Raw genomic sequence first — 18,068 nt, forward strand, 5'->3', positions numbered from 1 at the left:
TCAGGGGGTGTGAGGATGTCTCTGCCCACCACGGAGCCCTTGAAGCCGGGGGCGTAGGCCTCAATGCAATCACACACTAGGTGTCGAACACAGGGAAAAGAGATGGTGTTAGGAGAAAGAGGCATTACGATTGTACAGCTCAGCATATTTACTAAATTCATCAAACTCTACACCTAAAATGGATATTTTTTTCATACGCAAATTATAACTCAATAAGCAAAATAACAAAAACAGTCCACAGACAAATAAACAATTCATTACAGAGACCTATGGGTGTCAGGCTAGTAGAACCTCCCACTCTTTCCCACCTTTTTACTCCAACCCTAAACACTTGTCTCCCCTTGAACATGCAAAAATTTCTTCACCTCATTACTCTGCTCAAGTTATTTCTTTTGCTTGGAATGCACTTTGCTGCCTGGTCGACTCCTATTAATCCTTTAAAACCCAGTTCAAATGTCCCTTCCTTTGAAAAGCTCTCCTGTCTCTCTGGCTCACAGCTTCCTCCTTTGGTTCCCCCAGTCCGTTGTACTGTAAGACTGGTTTGTTAGTCTCCCTCGCAGGACTGAGGGCAGGAACGATGTCTTTTTGGCTTTCTTCGCCCAGGGCCTGACCCCAGCAGTTACTCACTGTGTTGATTTAGGTTTCCCTGGGTACTCCTCTCTCCCTGGCACAGAACTTGCAGGTGTTAATCCTGAATGGGGCAGTCAGGAGGAGAGGAGGCCATTCGGGACGCTCGGCCAGCTGTCACTGTGAAGCCAGGGCGGTCTAGCCCTCCTTACCTCTGTCTGCGTGAGCGTTTCTCTCCTGCTCGTCCCAGGCCTTGCCTGCAGCCAGTGTGTAGGGCATGTACTGAGTGAAGAGGGAGATGACATGGCAGCCAGGGGGAGCCAGCGTGGGGTCCAGCGAGGAAGGGATGCAGAGCTCAATCATAGGTCTGCGTGTGACACGGGGAGGAGAGAGGGAAGGGGCTGGGGAGCCACTCTGAGATGACGGGACAAAATGAAGGCCTGAGATGGGAGGATGCTGGGGCCGGGCCGATGATCTCTGCAAGGTCATGGTGGTGTTTGCCTGCACGGGCTCGGTGACCACCAGGACAGTCCAGACCACCCAGACAGTCCAGACCACCCACGGGGAGCTCCCTCATCTCCAGGCCCCTGTCCCCAGCCAGACCGGCAGGCTCGGGGCTCTCTGGTCCCTCCCAGGCCAGGATGGTGAATGAGCGCGGTCCCTGCCGTCCCACCACACCTCCTGTGCTCTAACCAGGGGCTCAAGTGTCTCCAGGGTCCCCACCTGTGGGAAGGCAGGCCATCCATGGCGTCTTCAAAAGCCTGATGGAGAAGGAGGGTGTCCTCACAGTTCAGGTGGATTGAGCATTGGTGATGGGGCAGTGGCTGGCCCCTGGGAGCATTGGGGGCCGCCAGGAAGTCAGGCAGCCTGTTGACAGCCACTGAGGGACCAAAGAGGAGGGTCAGGGCCCAAAGGCCTGTGTCCTCAGCCCCCCAGGGTCCTCTATCTCTACCCATCACCTGCTCACCCACATGGTGGACTGGAAAGAAAAAGTATGAAAAAGTGTTTCACCTTCAAACTGGGGGGCAGGCTGTGGGGCAGGGGATAGAGATGATGATGAAGGTCAGTCTTTCCCAGACATGAAGATTTCTCACTCAGATAACCTCAAAAGAAACAGCTCTACAATCTGGTGTGCCTCTTACCATTGATCTTGGTAACAGGCGACTGGGTGTCCAGCTGGGAGATTCTCTCCACGAACTCCTCAGGAAGCCACTCCTGAAAGAAGAAGGTTCTACCCTGGGGGTGGCCAAGGCCCCAAGGGGGCTGCTTTACTCCTTTGCTCAGACTGATCCCTCAACCTGTACTGCTGGAGACCCTCTCCCTCACTCAGAGCTCAGCCAAACCACTTCCTCTGTGAAGCCCTCTTGGACCCCTCCAGCTCAGCGCTAACCACTTCCTCCTTTGCAGTCTGCCAGCGTCCTGGCTGTAAATGGCCCACACCAGCTCCCGCTACGGATATGGCCCATGGGCTGCAGCGTCTTTCACCTCTGGTCTGTAAGCTCTTGGAAGTCTTGATGATCTCAAAATTGTCTCAAGATGCTTTTGAACTGATGTTTGCTGAATTTGATTAGTGGAATCACTCAGAAAAAGTGGTGCCTTGTCCCCAAGAATAATCCCCAAATCGCCGGGAGCTCCATGCTTATACACATATTATCATATCTTTGGGGGACAGGGAAGGTGTGATCAATTGCAAGAACTGCCCCAAGTCCCCAACTCTCCTTGTATGCACACCCCTTTTTATTGCCCTCCCACTGTGACTGAGCTCTGGCCATGAGACAAAGCTAATGTTAGCAAATAGGATGCAAACAGAAGCACTTGCGTGACTGAGTTTGCTCAATTTTGCCTTTTGCCAGATCTGGACTACCGTGCCTGGGGATGAGAGACACATGGAGCAGAGCTGAGTCATCCTGGACATTCTGACAGCGACCTCTCGATTAGCCACAGCCATCAGTAGGGCCCACTAGTGACCCGCAGCTGCTGGAGGAGTGCACGCGTGAGCCCAGATCACTTGAACTCAGCCAAGATCAACTGATTTCTACCGCTCTGTGTGCTAAATCCGTATTTCTTGATATGCCCAGAAGCTGTGTGGTTGTTATGCCGCATTCATGTGGCAACAGATCACTGACACAAACAGTGGAATTAGAGCTGGTTAGAGGGGAGAAATCAGGACAGCAGGAAAGCTGTAGAAGTAACCCTGGGTTGAAAGTCAGACCTGAGTTCTAGCTCTGGCTCTGCCAATTGCTAACTGCCTGGCCTCGGTCACCTCACGTCCCCGGACCTTTCCCCTCACCTGTGAGGCTTCTTTGCTGTTTGCCCCCTGCCCGTTAGGTAAGGAGAGAAGACACATTTCCCCACATCCGGAGAGACTTGGCACTCACATCTCCCACCCTGATGCAGCCCTGGTCCCCTTCATCCCTCCACATTCCAACCCCAGGCAGACATCTCACCTCCACCCCCAGCCTCATCTGTGGCGTCAGCTTCAGGAAGGTGATGTGCGGTGACGCGCTGGACAGCACCACTTTGCTCCTTACCTCCGAGCCGTCTTGCAGCACAACTCCTTGGACGCGCCCTCCACTGCTCACCTGCACCTTAGCCACTGTCTAAAGCCACGGGAAAGAGCCCCCAGGGTCCCCGGGCAGGGAAATGCAGGGTGAGTCTTGGGGGATTTCCACTGTCCATGCTGCTCCTAGGCACTCACAGCCTCATCAGCCCTGGCCCCGATTCTCTGCAGCTCCTGGTGAGGTGTTAGCCCACCCCTCCAATGCAAAGGCTCAGCCCAAACGTGGGATAGTGGCTGTGAATTCAAATGGGGTAGGCAGAAGAACTGGGACCTGGTTCACAGCAGTACAGGCTGCAGAGCCCGAGCTCCTCGATCCTGAGCCAGGCCTTGTCCATCAGTAAAATGAGGGACCCTCCAAATCCGATACTTTGTTCTATTCTAAGATCCTTGCCAAAATTTGGGGTGGGGTAGAGGGGCTGTTCACCTTTTCAGTGAAGATACTTGCTCCGTGTGCGGTGGCTGAGCTTGCGATGGCGTCGGAGAGGGCACCCATGCCACCCTGGACGTAGCCCCAGGCCCCCCGCATCCCCTCCAGACCCCCCATCACGTGATGGAGTAACACATACCTGAGGACAGATCATCAGAATCAGTGGCTGGAGGTGGGGTTTAATCTCCTCAGAGTTCTAGGTGCAGAGAGTCCTTCCCGTCCTGTATCTTCAGCCCCTCCCTGCCCCCATCCAGCCCTGTCCGACTATCCTTTAAATGAGCTCGAGACTCTTGCAAGAGCCCTTCGCTTCCCATTGTGCATCCTCTCCCCCTGTAAACATCTGGGGGCAGAGCTTTGGTTCCAACAATGTGGCAGCGATGCCCAAACCTGCCTCTCCAGCTCTCTCCTGAGTGCCAGCCTGTATGCCCAGCTACCCACAGATATCTCCACTGGCATGGCTTTGGGCAGGCATCTTAAACCCATCCCCTTGTCCCCACTCCCCAACCTGTTTCTCTATCAGTCTTCTCCATCCCAGTGAATGGCACCTTCAATTTCCAACAGAAAACTGGGTGTCAGTCTTGCCTCCTACTAGGCCCTCACCACCTACATCGTCGAGTGCCTCCCAAAGAACTTTCCAAGGCCCCACTCCCTGCTGCTTCCTCCCTGGTCCAGGCCATTCTCTTCTCTTTCTTAAGTTGCCGCAGTAACGTCCTTCTGATCGGACCCACTTCTCCCACTCGTTCTTCCCTGTAGACCTTTCTCCACGTAGAACCTGGAGCCCAGTCTCAAAACTCAGCTATGCTCCTGTCACTCAGCTCTTTTCAAGCCTTCACTGGCTTGTCGGTGCTCTGAGGACGATGGCCACTCTCCAAAACCGGCCTTCAGGGCTCCTGCCTGCTCGTCAGCCTCGTCCCTCCCTACACTCCCCCCACACCCCGCACTCCTGTTAAGCCAAACCCCTCAGTGCCTCGAATAGATCATGTGATCCACGTGCAGCTCCTACATTTGCACGCACTGTTCCAGAGTCTAGAAGCCCCTTCCTCCCTCTTCTTTTATTTGGCTAATTCCTCCTGTCCTTAGAGTCTCAGATGAAACATCTCTGTCTCATGGGGGGCTTCTCTGAGCCTGGACCACGTTGCCCCACCATCACAGTGCCCACAGCTCTCCATTCCACTCCTTGCTCTGTGTCTACCTCCCCCATTAGGATTTCAACCCCATTCACTACCGTGTCCCCGGACCTAGTCCCCAGGCAAGTGCTCCATCGATATTTATTGAAAGAATTAATGAAAAAACAAATGACTTAAAGGCCCATTTCATAAACTGGGCAGTAGCTAAGCCTCCTGAACACCCACAGAGAAAAGGACCAGAGGCTCCAGCTGGAAAATCCAAATTGGCTGGTTGATCTTGGCCAAGATGTTGCACCTGCTGCCAACTCCCACCTTTCCATGGCCCTGGGGAATTTGGGGCTGGCTTAGTGTGTGCCGGAAGACCACTTCCAAAGTGCTCTTATCCCTTGAGAGGTAAGCCTCACTGACAGCTTCTAGCTGCATCTTCTGGTGCACTGGAAATGGCCCAAGACTTGGCAGCATCCTCTATCCCAACACACACACACACACACACACACAACACACAACACACACACATACACACAACACACACACATACACACAACACACACACGCACCCCTCCATTCCTGCTCCTACAGGGGCTCATTAAATCATACCTCAATTACACACTTCACTGTGTCTGACTGCCCCCTCTCGGATGAGGCTGTCAGCACACCTCCCGCTCGCAACGGGAAAGGCAGCTTCCCATCCATGTGAAGGTATCTGTGTGTGTGCGAGTCCTGGAAGCCAGAGAAAGGATCTGCGGGAGAGGGACAGGCAACGGGGATTTGTGGGAAGGGAAGAGATGATAGATAGGTAGATAGGTAGATAGATAGATAGATAGATAGGTAGGTAGACAGGTAGATAGATAGGTAGGTAGACAGGTAGATTGATAGATAGATAGATGATAGGGAAGAAGATGTTCATGTTGAGATATCACAGGAAGCAGGACAGAGGTGTTTCTACTGAAGAAGTAGGGAGTAGTGGCTAAGAAGGAAGACCCAGGGTGGGGTTGGGGGCAGGTCAGACAACTTGGGCTGGAAATCAGCTCTGCCACTTACTAGCTGTGTGACTTTGGGAGGGATACTTCCCTTCTTTGAACCACAGCTCTCAGGTGTTGCTTTGAGGCTTAAATGAATCCTGTGTGAAGTGCTTCCTCCTGCCTGGCTCACTGGGTGAGCTCAGGGAACGGTAGTTAACGCTCTCGAGGGGGGATCGGCTCCACTCCTGCTGCCCCACCTCACCTGCCACACTCACCCACTCCCCGGAATGTAGGGACTTGTCATGGCTCCAATCACAGAATCTGTTGCTAGAGTAGCTTTTAGAGGCTCAGACTCAAACCACTGATCCAGCACCTGGGACAGCAAGACAGCCAGGAGAAGGGCTTACCTCGGGAGCAGAGGCCCCCTCACTGCAAGGTCCAGCCTGAGGCTGGGGAGCCCCTCACCTTGACAGCTGGAGCTGTGAGGACCTGGTAATACTGGGGCAGCTGGGCTCCCAGGATGCGACCTAAAGGAGGAGATCCATAAAATGTAAACTGAGACAGGCAAGAAGGGAACACTCTGGTCCATAATGTCTCTGCACCTGTTTCTTCACCTGTAAAATGCGAGTACAAAATATTCTGTACCCCTAAGAGCTATTGTGAGGATTAAACGAGGTATGTAGAGCATTTCTAAAGCATTTCCATAGGCACTTAATACATTTTACCTGTTAGAATTATTTTGGGGCAATTTTTAATTTGTATCTTATTCCCCCACTTTGAGTTCTGTAAGGCCGTGCCCTGGGAGGCAGCAGCATGGCTAATCCATTCCTCTGATACTGATTCAAACTATCTCCGAGAGTAACTGGGCACTAGGACCTTGAAGGCAGAGGTCATGAACCCTAGGCATTGTAGCCCCAGTGCCCAGCTTGGTGCCTGGCACATAGCAGATGCTCAATAAATATTTACTACATGAATGTTTATTGTATGACGCTCCTTGGACTGGTAATCTGGGAGGCGATGTCTACTTTTGGCATCTGTGGTAGATTCTACTGGCTCTGACCCTTCACCCCTCCCTGTGTCCACACACTTTGCCATGTAACTCTGCACTGCTTCTCTCCCTAGCTGAGCTGACCACCCTGCCCCTTGATTCTGGGCTCAAATGATTTGCTTGGCCAGTGGAATGTTTACTGATGTGATGCAGTCCGAGGCTTGAAACTGGCCTGCACATTGGGGCTTGCCCTCTGTGCTTCTGTCACTGACATAAGAAGGCCACGCCTGGACTAACCTGTGGCTTCCAAGAAGAGCATTAGAGACACCTGGAGCAGAGCTGCCCCAGCCACAGACACATGCATGAGACCAGACCAGATCAGCTCAGCCCAGCTGGGATCAGCTGAACCATGCAGACACTTGAGAAATAGATGTTTATTTTTATATGCCACTGGAATTTTGTAGTCTGTTATGCAGCACTTTTGTGACCACAGCTAACTGATGCCGTATTTTTCTAGAATATAGAAGCTAAACTGGTTTTTGTCCCCTAGAGGAGTGGTAGGAAATAATAGCAGGCTTGGTGAAACCTCCATTCTCATACCCACAGCAGACATCACTAATTCATCACAGACTTTTTTTCTTGCTGAGCCCAATAATCTAGCATCCTTCTTGTACGGGGGCATCGTTTCAAACTCTCTTGGGCGCCATCTCTTATTCCAGCCATGCCTATGGTGACGAGCTCCGTGCAGGCTCTCGTCAGCTTCACACAGTGCAACCTGACAGCATCCCACCTCAGACCTGAAGATGTGCCTCTTCATTTCTTCCCTGGGGCTTCTCTGGCACCACGACAGGACACCTACGGGAACCCACTTGGCACCCATGGATGCACAACCCAGAAGTTTATGCCTCATGTGGGAGTTAATACCCCAGGGGGCAACCTCTGACCACTGGAGGACAGAACCCAATGAGTAAATGTTTCCCCTTTCTCCTCCGGGGCATGCCCTCATGTGCATTTCCTAAGGCTTCTCAGAGGGAAGGACCTCACCAGCCACAGTGGTGGCCAGCTCAGTAATGCACCCTGGTATCGACTCTCCCTCTTTCCCGTTTCTCCTCCTTTCCTTGGGATCCCCCTTCAAAATGAACCACTTGCACATAAGCCTTTGGCTCGGGCTCTATTTTCAGAGCACGCCATCCTAAACCTTTGCCACTTCAAGTGCTCCAGGTGGCCCCTATTAATCGATGGCAGTTGGCAGGCTGCCTTGGAGGTTCAGGCTTATGTCCAATTGTGGAGAAGATGGGCTCAATCACGTGAAGGTGCTCATCATGCCCAGATGCCTGCCCTTGGACTTACCCGCCTGCAACAGGGGCTTGAGGGTGGAGAGCGACTTGAGCCTCTGCAGCAGGGAGCCCCGCTGGAAGGCCTCCATGTCCACTGGGGCTGCGTCCAGCAGAGGGTCAATGGCTAACGCCAAGCGATTCATGAAGGCCTCATATTTGGGAAAGGCCTGGAACAGAGCTCCGAGTCAAGGCCCCATTGCCTAGAACCCCACAAAGACACTGTCCCCATACTTGGCCCTCCAGATGCCCCATGTGGCCTGCTGCCCCCCAGCTGAGGCTCGATTCCTCAGGCCTCACGCCCAGTGTGGCTCAGCCTGGCTGTGCTGAGTTACCCCCAGTTCTAGGTCTGTGTGCTGATGTCAACACTAGGTGAGGTCAGAGAGAGCCTGGGTAGTAGGAGGGTCACCACGTAGTGGCAGGGACAAGGGGGTTGATGTAGGCCAAGACCAGTCGTCAGCCACGGAATCCTCAAGTATCCTAGGAAGTGGTCTCTGTGATAAACCAAAAACCACTGAAAAGTTTCTCCTCTCTGTCCTGTCTTTCTATATCTTACTGATAAAAGTAAGATCTCTCTGCCTGTATTCCAGCATGCTGACTGTTCTTCCTGGGCTGCAAATCTCCCGCATCCTCTTGTCATCAGCAGGGACAGAAGCTTGCATCCCTTCACCCCACAACCCCCCGCAGCAGAATCCACTTCGACAGCCTGGTTATGACCCCCACACCCCCTTCCCTGAATGGGCGACAGGAGCAAGGATGGGCACCTGTGGTACCCGAGGCCCTATCTTATCTCAGCCGAGAGCTTTTAATTTTTGGTTCATCTAGACTCATGGATATACCCATGGAACTTTAACGACTCTTCCACAAAGAAAAGCTCTGTGTTGAAGTACATTGGAGAATCTTGATTAAAATGAAGGGAAACAGCTTTCTCTGCAGCAGGTCTTTAATGTGACAACGCGCAAAGACAAAACCAGAATTCAGCTCCTTACTTTCCACAGTGGGATGTGGCCTCTGCCTCCCGCTCCTGTGGTCACCAGCACACAGGGCTCCGGCCACACACGGCCAAGGCCACTGCTCTCTAGGCGCAGGGACCTGGCCTTGTCCTGAATCCTCTCTAGTGCCCCTGAGACGAGCAGGGCTTGGAGAGGGTGTAGGCAGCGGGCCCCAACTCACTGTGCAAAAGAATCGCTTGAAAAGCACTTTTTTTCGTTGACTCGATCATCAGCCAGTGTCTGGAAACCACTGGCTGAAGAGAGATGCCGTGTCTGTGGTTTTCTTGGTTTTACCCAATACTAGATTAACACAACAAAAAGCAACACACACGGATTGGTTAACCCAGGTTCTTCTTATAAAAATGTTTCCACCAAGATATGAGTTAATGCTGTGCCTTCAGCTTGTATCTAGGCTTGGTACAAAAAATGGCCATTCAAAGAATCTTTTCATGTCTGTAAAACCAATCACACCGGGCCCGTTACATTCAACGACTCATCTAGACAAAGCTACCCAGCAAATTCCTCACAGTGCAATCCTAGGAAAAGAAATGTGCCTTCTCCGTCAGATGCGTGTACTCCCTTTCACCAGACCTGCTCGCCATCATGGCCACATTCTTGCCTTGGGCTGCCAGGGGATGACGCCAAAATAAATGAATATTTATTACGATGCTCTTGTCCTAAATTCCTGATCCAGTGTGTTCTATCCTTAACTGTCTCTGATCTCCCCTTCTTCCTTCTGGCCTTCATGTGTTTTAATATTGATGACCACCTGGAATTCTGTCTGAAGGCAGGAGAGCTAGAAAGCACTTAGAGCATAAGGACATGTCAGTGGACTCCCTTCTGAAATTCAGGCGGAGGCCACCTGAACAGTGGCCTCATGCTGAACACACAGAGGTTTGAGGGTCTCCAGCGTTCACTGGTCTTAACCAACTGTCCTCCACTCCTTCTCTTTGCAGTGCCCAAGATCAAAGGCTGGCACAGACTGGAGCCTTCCTAGGGCGGATGAAGTGGCCTGTCCACACCCTTGTGGCCTTTGACAACCTGCTGTAGGACAACTCCAACCAAGCCCATTTTTTTTCAAGAGCGGCCACCAGGCTGAGATGGAGGAGATCAGTCTCTGGTCACCTTCCCTACCTGGGCATCCTTCCGTGAGAACTGGGCGATCTGCTTCTGGTTTTCTGCCATGTCTGTGCCCAGCAGAAGGGACCTGGGCACCTTGCCCGCTGTGCCCTCTTCCAGCATAGGTGTGAATGAGTGGGGGTTTCGAAGATGAAGCCTCAGCCCGTGTTTCTGCAGAACACAGACAGCACAGGTAACATTTGAGGGGATCTGCCCATGACCCTTCTCTGATTGTGTTTGTGTGACCACTTAGGTACCTGCATGCAGGTTCCCAAGGCCTGTGGTCCTGGTTCCTATTTTTGATACAAGTGTATAAAAAGCCCTCTTGCCCAGGCACCCTATGGCAGACCATACCATACCACGCCACGCTACCCAGTGCCAGGGACTGTACTAGGGTTTACAATGGTTACATCACAACAGCTCTGTAAGTATATCATCCTCATTGTACAAATGCCACAGCAGAGGCTCAGAGAAGTGAAATAACTTGTCCAAGGTCACATGGGGAGGTGGACCCTGGCTTCGAAACCACACCCCTGTGACTCCAAAGCCCTGGCTCTCAGTGTTAGTCTTTAAATGCCCCCATTTCAGAAATAATAGCTAAAGCTGAGAAAGACACAATAAAGCCACGGTCATGTGAAAATCCATATTTACAAGGTGGATAAATCGTTCACATCGGAAACAACTTATTTACTTTGCAGACTCATTTACTCCAGGGTCACTTTAAATGGGAGTTCCCCTGATGCATTGAAAATATGATTTGATTTACAGATATTTGACTAGCACACAGAACTTTCCAAGAGTACATTTACTTCTTCAAAGAAGGTGGAGATAAAACAAAAAGGGCCTGTGCTGCCTCCACCAATACGACTTACTGCTCCCGCTGGAGACCTCTTTGTTCTTAAACCACTTTATTGACATACAAAGAGCTGTACGTATTTAACGTGCGACTTGACGAATTTGGCGTTTAGAGACTTCTTCCCCCAGATTCTTGGTCTGCTCCCTCACCTCTTTGAGGTCTTTGCTCAAATGTCACCTGAGTAGCAAGCTCCCCACCCCCATCCCCTGCCCCCGAAATGAGATCTGTGAGCAGAAGTTTTAGGAAAACACGAGGAAACCAAAAGAGATTTTTCCAATAATTACAGCAGAAGTTTCCCCAAACCACAGGTGTTCCAGATGGCAGGGTTTCCACGGTTGAGCGTTCTGTGGAGGTGAGTCTGAGCGTTGGTAGGGGCAGGTTGGGAGACCTGCAGGATCCTTTCTAACACTAAGATGGGGAATGCCTTTGATTCCAAACTGGAGGAACTTCCAGCTTGGTTCCTCCTGATACAGTGAACTCTTTCCCACCCAGGTGGTGTCCCTAGTTCCTCTGTGTCTCTCACCCTTGGCATCCCAAGTCTCACAGCTCAGCCTCCAGACCTGGTCCATATGTCCCCGCCCTGACTCAGCCTGAGCTACCACCCTGCGACCATGGCTGCTTCCACCACAATCCACACCATCCAGCAGGTGGTATGACCTTTCATAAAGTCATAAATCCCATCACTCCACTTCTCGATTTAACACCTCTGCCGTCTGCCCCGGCGCTCAGGAGAAAGCGCAGGCCCTTGCTTACAGCGCGCGAGGCCCTGTCTCCTCTGGCCCCTGGCCCTCTCTCACACCACCTGCGGCCTCTTGGCTGGGCACTGTCTGCTCCGTCCACATGACCTTCCCTCCCCTTGGGCCTGTCCACCTTCACTTCCCTCTGACCGCAACGCTTTCTGCTCAGATGTTCACAGGGCTGGTGACTTCTTGGCATTTGAATGCTAGCTCAAACGTCACCCCTTCAGGGAGGTTTTCCTGGTCACCAGTCCAGGCTGGACCTCCAGTTCCTCACTGTCACATTGCTTTCTTTTCCTTTCTTTAGGTGGCACTTACCTCTCCCTGAAGTCCTCTCACTAAGAGCAGAAGCCTTGCCCCCTTCCCTCGCCGCTGTCTCCCCACATGCCTCTCCCAGGGCCCGGCACAGGGCAGGTGCTCAGAAGCATTTGCTGAATGAATGAATCAATAACCTCCCCTCACCGAAAAAGGGACCCAAGAGGATCCCAAGGGTTGTTTCAAGTCTCAATAATTGAACAGGATTAATTTATTTATCTGATTCCAGGACTTTCTCTCATCAAGGGAGCCGTTGTTATTCTTGATGGTTTTGATGATGTGGTGTCAGAATAAGAAGGGGCTGTTAAACCACCGTTATATTATCCCCATTAGATTTGCTCAGATCACGCAGTTTCCCTCTTGTAAAAAACAAAACGCTTCTGATTTACCCACGGGATTTCTCAGCACGTACAGCCGCCCTGGATGGAAATTACTGGGAAGGGACAAGCCGTGCATTAGGGAGCAGAGAAATGGGAGATTTAAGGGGTGTGGTTCTCAGAGTTGTGCTCTGGGGTCCTCCTGCTTCAGAATCATTGGCTCCTGGGCCCACCACAGTCCCACAGAATCACCCTTAGTTCCTCTGAGCAAGAACCACTTTCCCACCAGTTGCCCAGATTGTTCTGAGGGACCTGAGAGTTTGAGAGCCCTGCCTTAGAGAGATTTCTGAGGAAAGCAGGAGCAAAGGGCTGGGGTTGGGAGCCAGACGGTGAGTGCAGGTGGGAGGGAGGACAAGGGGGTGCCACTTGAATGAGGTCAAGGCTGGTCCAAGGAGAGCTGGGGAAGGCAGCTGCTGGCTGATACAGGATGAAAGACACCACCTCCCCTCTGCCACATACACCCAGGGCAAAAGCTCTGCCCTCCTTGTCGGGATCCCACGACTCACTGTGGGGCCACTGTAAAAGCAAGCTTACTATCCAGGTGGATAGAACTGCGAGATGATCTCAGCGACAGCTGGGGAAATTGAGACTTGGAAAACAGGCCCAGTGAGGCCCCAAGCAGGTTGGCGGAGTCATCCTCTGGCTCAAGTAGAGCTCAGTCTAATCGGGTACAGGCCCACAGTGGGAAGGTCTGATAGGAAGTAGCAGGCCACAGGTCCTTCTGGAGCCTCAGTTTTCTCAGCTGACGAATGGGCATAATATTGGGTTGGTCAAAAAGTCCGCTCGGATTTTTCTGTAACATGGAAAAATCGAATGAACCCAATAATACTGACAGTTGTCGAGCACTGACCGCGCCCCAGGCACTGTACTAGTGGTGAGCAAACACCAACCACTACAACAGCCCTGTGAGGCAAGGACTCTACATCTCCACGCTACAGACGAGGAAGAGGAGGTGCCACCAGGCCGAGTCACACAGCTGGTAACAGCAGAGCAGGGATTCCAAAGCGACCAGTTAGGTTCCAGAGCCTGCAATCTCAGCCCCGTGCTCTACCGAGGCCGGAGCTGCTGGAAGAGCTTGTGTCTGTGACCTGGCCCACTGTCATCGGCAAAGCGCCTGGAGGTGCACGAGGCTGAGCTGGGTGGCTATCAAGGTGCCCACGGCGGCGGCACCTCACAGAACGAGGAGGAGTCAGTTAGACCTGGCTCAAGTTCTTGGTCACTTCCTAGTGTGTGAACTTAACCCCCCTGAATCTCGGTTCCCTCATCATAAAATGGGGACACTACCTGCTCTCGTCTCACAGACGAGGACAAATTGACAGAGCATGAAAGCTCGTAGCCCAAGATGTGACACTGGTAAAATAAATGCTCTTTATTATTGTTTTGGAAACAGAATATTCCCAGAAAGACGAACAGTTGCCCTCCTATAGGTATTTTCTGAGTTGTCAACGTCCTGTTAAAATAAGGTACCCCGCACTCCGGATGGGATTAGTTCTGTGCATCCTGCAGCAGGACTGCTTCCCCCCTTGATCTGAGCACCGTTCTCCTATTAATGCAGCCCAGGATCAGAGATCAAAGGATATACTCAATTCACTTGGGAGCTGCTAGTTAAAGGAACCCTATGAGAATACCATTTTCAAATGAGTAACTTTTTAAAAAAAATAAAGACAATGGACTCCCCTGGTGGCGCAGTTGTTAAGAATCCGCCTGCCAATGCAGGGGACGTGGGTTTGAGCCCTGGTCCGGGAAGATCCCACATGCCGCAGGGCAACTAAGCCCGTGTGCCACAACTATTGAGCCTGTGCTCTAGAGCCCGCGAGCCACGACTACTGAAGCCCATGTGCCTAGAGCCCGTGCTCTGCAACAAGAGAAGCCACTGCAATGAGAAGCCCGTGCACTGCAATGGAGAGTAGCCCCCGCTCGCCTCAACCAGAGAAAGCCCGCTCGCAGCAACGAAAACCCAATGCAGCCAAAAAAATAAATGAAAAGAAATCCCAGGAAATTATTTAAAAAAGAAAAAATAAAGAGAATAATTATGTGAAAATTTCTGTTCTGTGATCCTCAGCTTTCATAAGTTAGATTTTTAAAAGGAGGGTCTACCCCCACCCTTCCCCTCACACTTGCCACTCTGCATAATTGGTGTGTCAGAAGATTGCCTTCACCTATCGTCTGGTTTGGACTGAAGTCCACAGACCCATTCCCAGGCCTTGGCAGGGTTTCACCCAGTCCTGGCTGGTGACAGGTGTGTGCTCTCTCTCTGTGTCTCTCTTAGGGGCACAAAGAATAATTTATTTAATGGGCGTCAGTGGATTAATGTCTTATTAATTTAAAATTTAGGGCAAAGTTGATGCTGAAGTGCTGTCAGCGTCATATACAGATGGCACAGGGGACCTTTCTCCAAGTGGTGGGTGACAGAGGCACCAAGCAGGTAAGCTAAGTGGGCTCCCAGAATGCATGACCAAGTTTGTCAAAGAGGCAGTGAGGGGGTGCAGGAATCTGAAAGGGCGGGGGGCAAGACTGTGGACCAAGGTGAGGCTAAGAGGAGTCGACAGAGGCAGACTGTGAGTCCTCAGGATGCCCTCAAAATGGCCCAGGAGCCCAGAGAGGTGAAAGTCCCCGAGTCCGACTTCCTGCTCAAGCTGCCAAAGACGGTGACAGGCTCTCATGTGTAATGAGGGCAGAAATCAGCTCAGGTCCTAAGGCAGCTTTGCAAACTCAGATGCCCAAGGGTCCTAGCAGGTTTCCTGTGGGGGCTGGACAGACCCCAGGAAGTGATGTGACAAAGCAGAGCTGAGACCGATCCACGTAAGGGCCCGGCCGGTACAGCACGCAGGAGCATGCGCCTGACGTTGACAGAGCTTGTTCTTCGAGAGGTTTGATTTGTGTACGAAATTTCCTGATCTTTAAGACACTGGGTGGGCCAGACAAAGCCCCTTTGTGGGCAGGCACCACGGAGACCATGGGAGATAGACACACCCTCGGAGGGAAGAATAGCAACTGCCCACTTCCCCAGCCCCCAAGCCATGGAGCAGGTGGACACACACACACACACACACACACACACACACACGCTCTACCTTCAGCTCCAGTTCGGTGTAAATCTGCGGTCGTAGCAGGCTGAGGAGGTAGGATGCTCGGGAGAACTTAAACCCTGAAAATGAATCGGATGAAGACAGTAACCAGGGGTCACCAGTGGTCACCCCCCATGCCCCTCACCCACCTCTTTGGCTCACCTGGGATTATTTCCTCTGTGACAGCTGCACCCCCGATCACGTGGCGTCTCTCGAAGACTGCCGTGTTCACCCCCAGTCTCTGCAGGTATGCCGCCTGGGGCGGGGCACACAGGGCCCTCCCTTTACCCCTGGGGGCTGACCCACACTCTCAGGGTCCTCACCACAGGGCTGGCTCAAGCTGTTCCTGCCTCTGAGATGCCCTTCCCCCTGCCACCCATAAATGTTCACCCCACCCCCGAGATGTTCTCTAAGACCTGACATGATTGGTCCTGCCCCTCCACTTCCCAGCCCGAGGTGACCTTCCCTCCTGCAAGGTCCAGTGCCTCTGTGAACTCTTCATCTCCTGGGGAGGTGGGGTGGCAAGCCTCGCTCTCCTCACTGGCCTGAGGCAGGCAGCACGGTGAGCTTGCCTTACGAGTGCTGAGCCAGACCGCCCAGGTTCCACTCCTCTTTCTCTTTTCTGCTGGGGCGGCCTCAGTACCTAATCCATCCAGCCTCAGTTTCCTCATGTGCAAAAATGGGGCTGATGATAATAACACCCACTTTGACTGCTTCACGGGGTCACTGTGAGAATTCTCTGAGCTGGTCCCTAGAAGGGGCTTATACAGGGTCCCTGGCACATGGGACGTGTTCAATCAATGAAGCCATGATTATAGCACAACCTTATTTTGGGGAACAAATGATGCGGGCGGGCGGATTAACTTTTCTCTAGCACTTAGTGGAAAATCAATAAGTATTTGTTGAACGGAACTAGTCCTGAGTCTACAGACCTAAAATGCTGGTCCTCACACCACTGCAGCTACCACCCCCAAGGTGACAACAGGGATGGTGTAGCTCTAAAGGCAGACTTTCTAAAAAGTTCGCTTGGCTACTACAATGTGCCAGACACCGTGCGAGCATCATCTCATATAATCCACCCTAGAGGTAGGCACCGTGATTCTCCCCACTTCACAGAGGAGGAAACCGAGGCTCAGTGAGGCTAATAGCTCAGGATCACAGAACTGATGAGTAGAGGTGTCAGGAACTGAACCCGGGCGGTCTGGACCCAGAATCTACACTCCTGACACATCCTAACGAGAAAGGAGAAAAGAGCAGCCCAACATGACATTCAGAAGGTGGCCTGGCCCTCAGAGGTAAGCCCTGTTTCTCCCACTCACAATGATGACCGCAGACAGGGATAATCTAGACCACGACAAAATGGGACAGAGCAAGCCCACTTCACAATCGTGTCTAAGCACAAGCGAGACAGGGTCTACTGGGCCACCACAATACCATCTCTCTCGGCCAAGATGAGGGATGCTACATGTGCACAGTGACTGCTCTCCTCACCCTAGTCTCCCCTCCCCGCACACACGGTTACTGAGATGCCTGCTCACAGGGCTGCCCCCACTCTGACAGTATCCAATCTAGAGCCGACCCCTACCTCCTTAGGCTCTCCCCAGATCAGTCAACTGAAGTGCGTGTCCTAGAGTTAAGTTCCTCCTATACCTCTTATCCTGGGACGCCCCACGCTGTCCCCATGCTCACCATTTGTGTAAGGCTTTATGAGCTGGGTCCTTGGGGCACATCATCTATTCCCTTCACCTCAATTCGGTGAGGGTGGACATTTTAATTCTCATTTTACCATGGCTCAGAGAGATAAACTGACTCGCCTTAACCTTTGCAAATGGAAAGTGGCAGAGCTGGGGACAAACCCACGTTGGTATTAATACAAAATCAACGTTTTAAATTACTGATCGGTTGAGTTAAATAATGTCCCCTGTGAAATGTTCAAGTAAAACTGCTGTGTCAGGAAAAGTCTTCAGATTTAACACAGGTCTCCTGCCTCTCCATGTTGCTGAGCCCCCTGCATGGATATCCTAGAGCAGCCGCTGCTTCAGGAAGATGCTCCATGTTAGGCTTGTGGCCTGAAGCCCTGTAGCACACACTGTGGTCTCCGAGGGGTACATGGACTCTGGTCTGAGAAGCACAGCCTTAGGGTAACCCTGGCCTGGCTCAGCTTGGGACCCAGAAGCCACCTGTGCTGGGTCAGGGCCCCGCTTCCTCTTCTAGGTTGGCTTCCTCGCTGTCTCCAGGGCACATTTTGGACCGTGTATAGCTGCTGTGTTCCCCAGGTTGGTACCTGGCCTAAACCTAGCTGGGGAACATGGGGTCTGTACACAAGGACAGCCCACTACCTGGAGTCAAAGGCCCCCCAGCCCCAGTTACCTGACCCTGCAAGCTCCAACCTGCCTCCCAGGCTATGCCCATTACACACTTTCCCAGCTATTTATCACCTTGCTTTTGAAAGGTCATGGGGGAAACCTATGAGCATTAAGGAGAGGAGAACAAGGGAGCCCCTGATATCCTCCTTAGCAACTGCAGATGTCCATTCGAGCCAGCTGCTGGTCAGCACCAGGGCGTGAGGACTAGCCGGCCTTTCCTTCTCCCCCTCGGCATTCACCCTGTGGCTTCCTTACACTCCTGCTGAGGGCCAC

General features: G+C 52.2%; 1 protein-coding gene across 2 annotated transcripts in view; it reads right to left on the bottom strand.

The window, feature by feature from the left end:
- Positions 1-3,677: 3,677 nt before the first annotated feature.
- HPS1 (HPS1 biogenesis of lysosomal organelles complex 3 subunit 1) overlaps positions 3,678-18,068 on the bottom strand; it is a 42,214-nt gene continuing 27,823 nt past the window's right edge. The window contains exons 23-28 of one of the 2 annotated variants that reach the window (XM_024734805.1): positions 15,592-15,685; positions 15,436-15,509; positions 10,092-10,247; positions 7,982-8,135; positions 6,109-6,170; positions 3,678-6,016 (exon numbers count right to left, since the gene is read on the bottom strand). In XM_024734805.1, the coding sequence (XP_024590573.1) occupies positions 5,915-6,016; positions 6,109-6,170; positions 7,982-8,135; positions 10,092-10,247; positions 15,436-15,509; positions 15,592-15,685 (642 nt within the window). In that variant the 3' untranslated portion in view covers positions 3,678-5,914. Of the gene's footprint in view, positions 6,017-6,108; positions 6,171-7,981; positions 8,136-10,091; positions 10,248-13,001; positions 13,155-15,435; positions 15,510-15,591; positions 15,686-18,068 lie in introns of those variants that run through there. The other variant, XM_024734806.1, reaches the window with a different exon arrangement.

This window comes from Neophocaena asiaeorientalis, unplaced genomic scaffold (assembly GCF_003031525.2).
Source record: "Neophocaena asiaeorientalis asiaeorientalis breed wild unplaced genomic scaffold, Neophocaena_asiaeorientalis_V1.1 scaffold240, whole genome shotgun sequence".
NCBI classification, from domain to species: domain Eukaryota; kingdom Metazoa; phylum Chordata; class Mammalia; order Artiodactyla; family Phocoenidae; genus Neophocaena; species Neophocaena asiaeorientalis.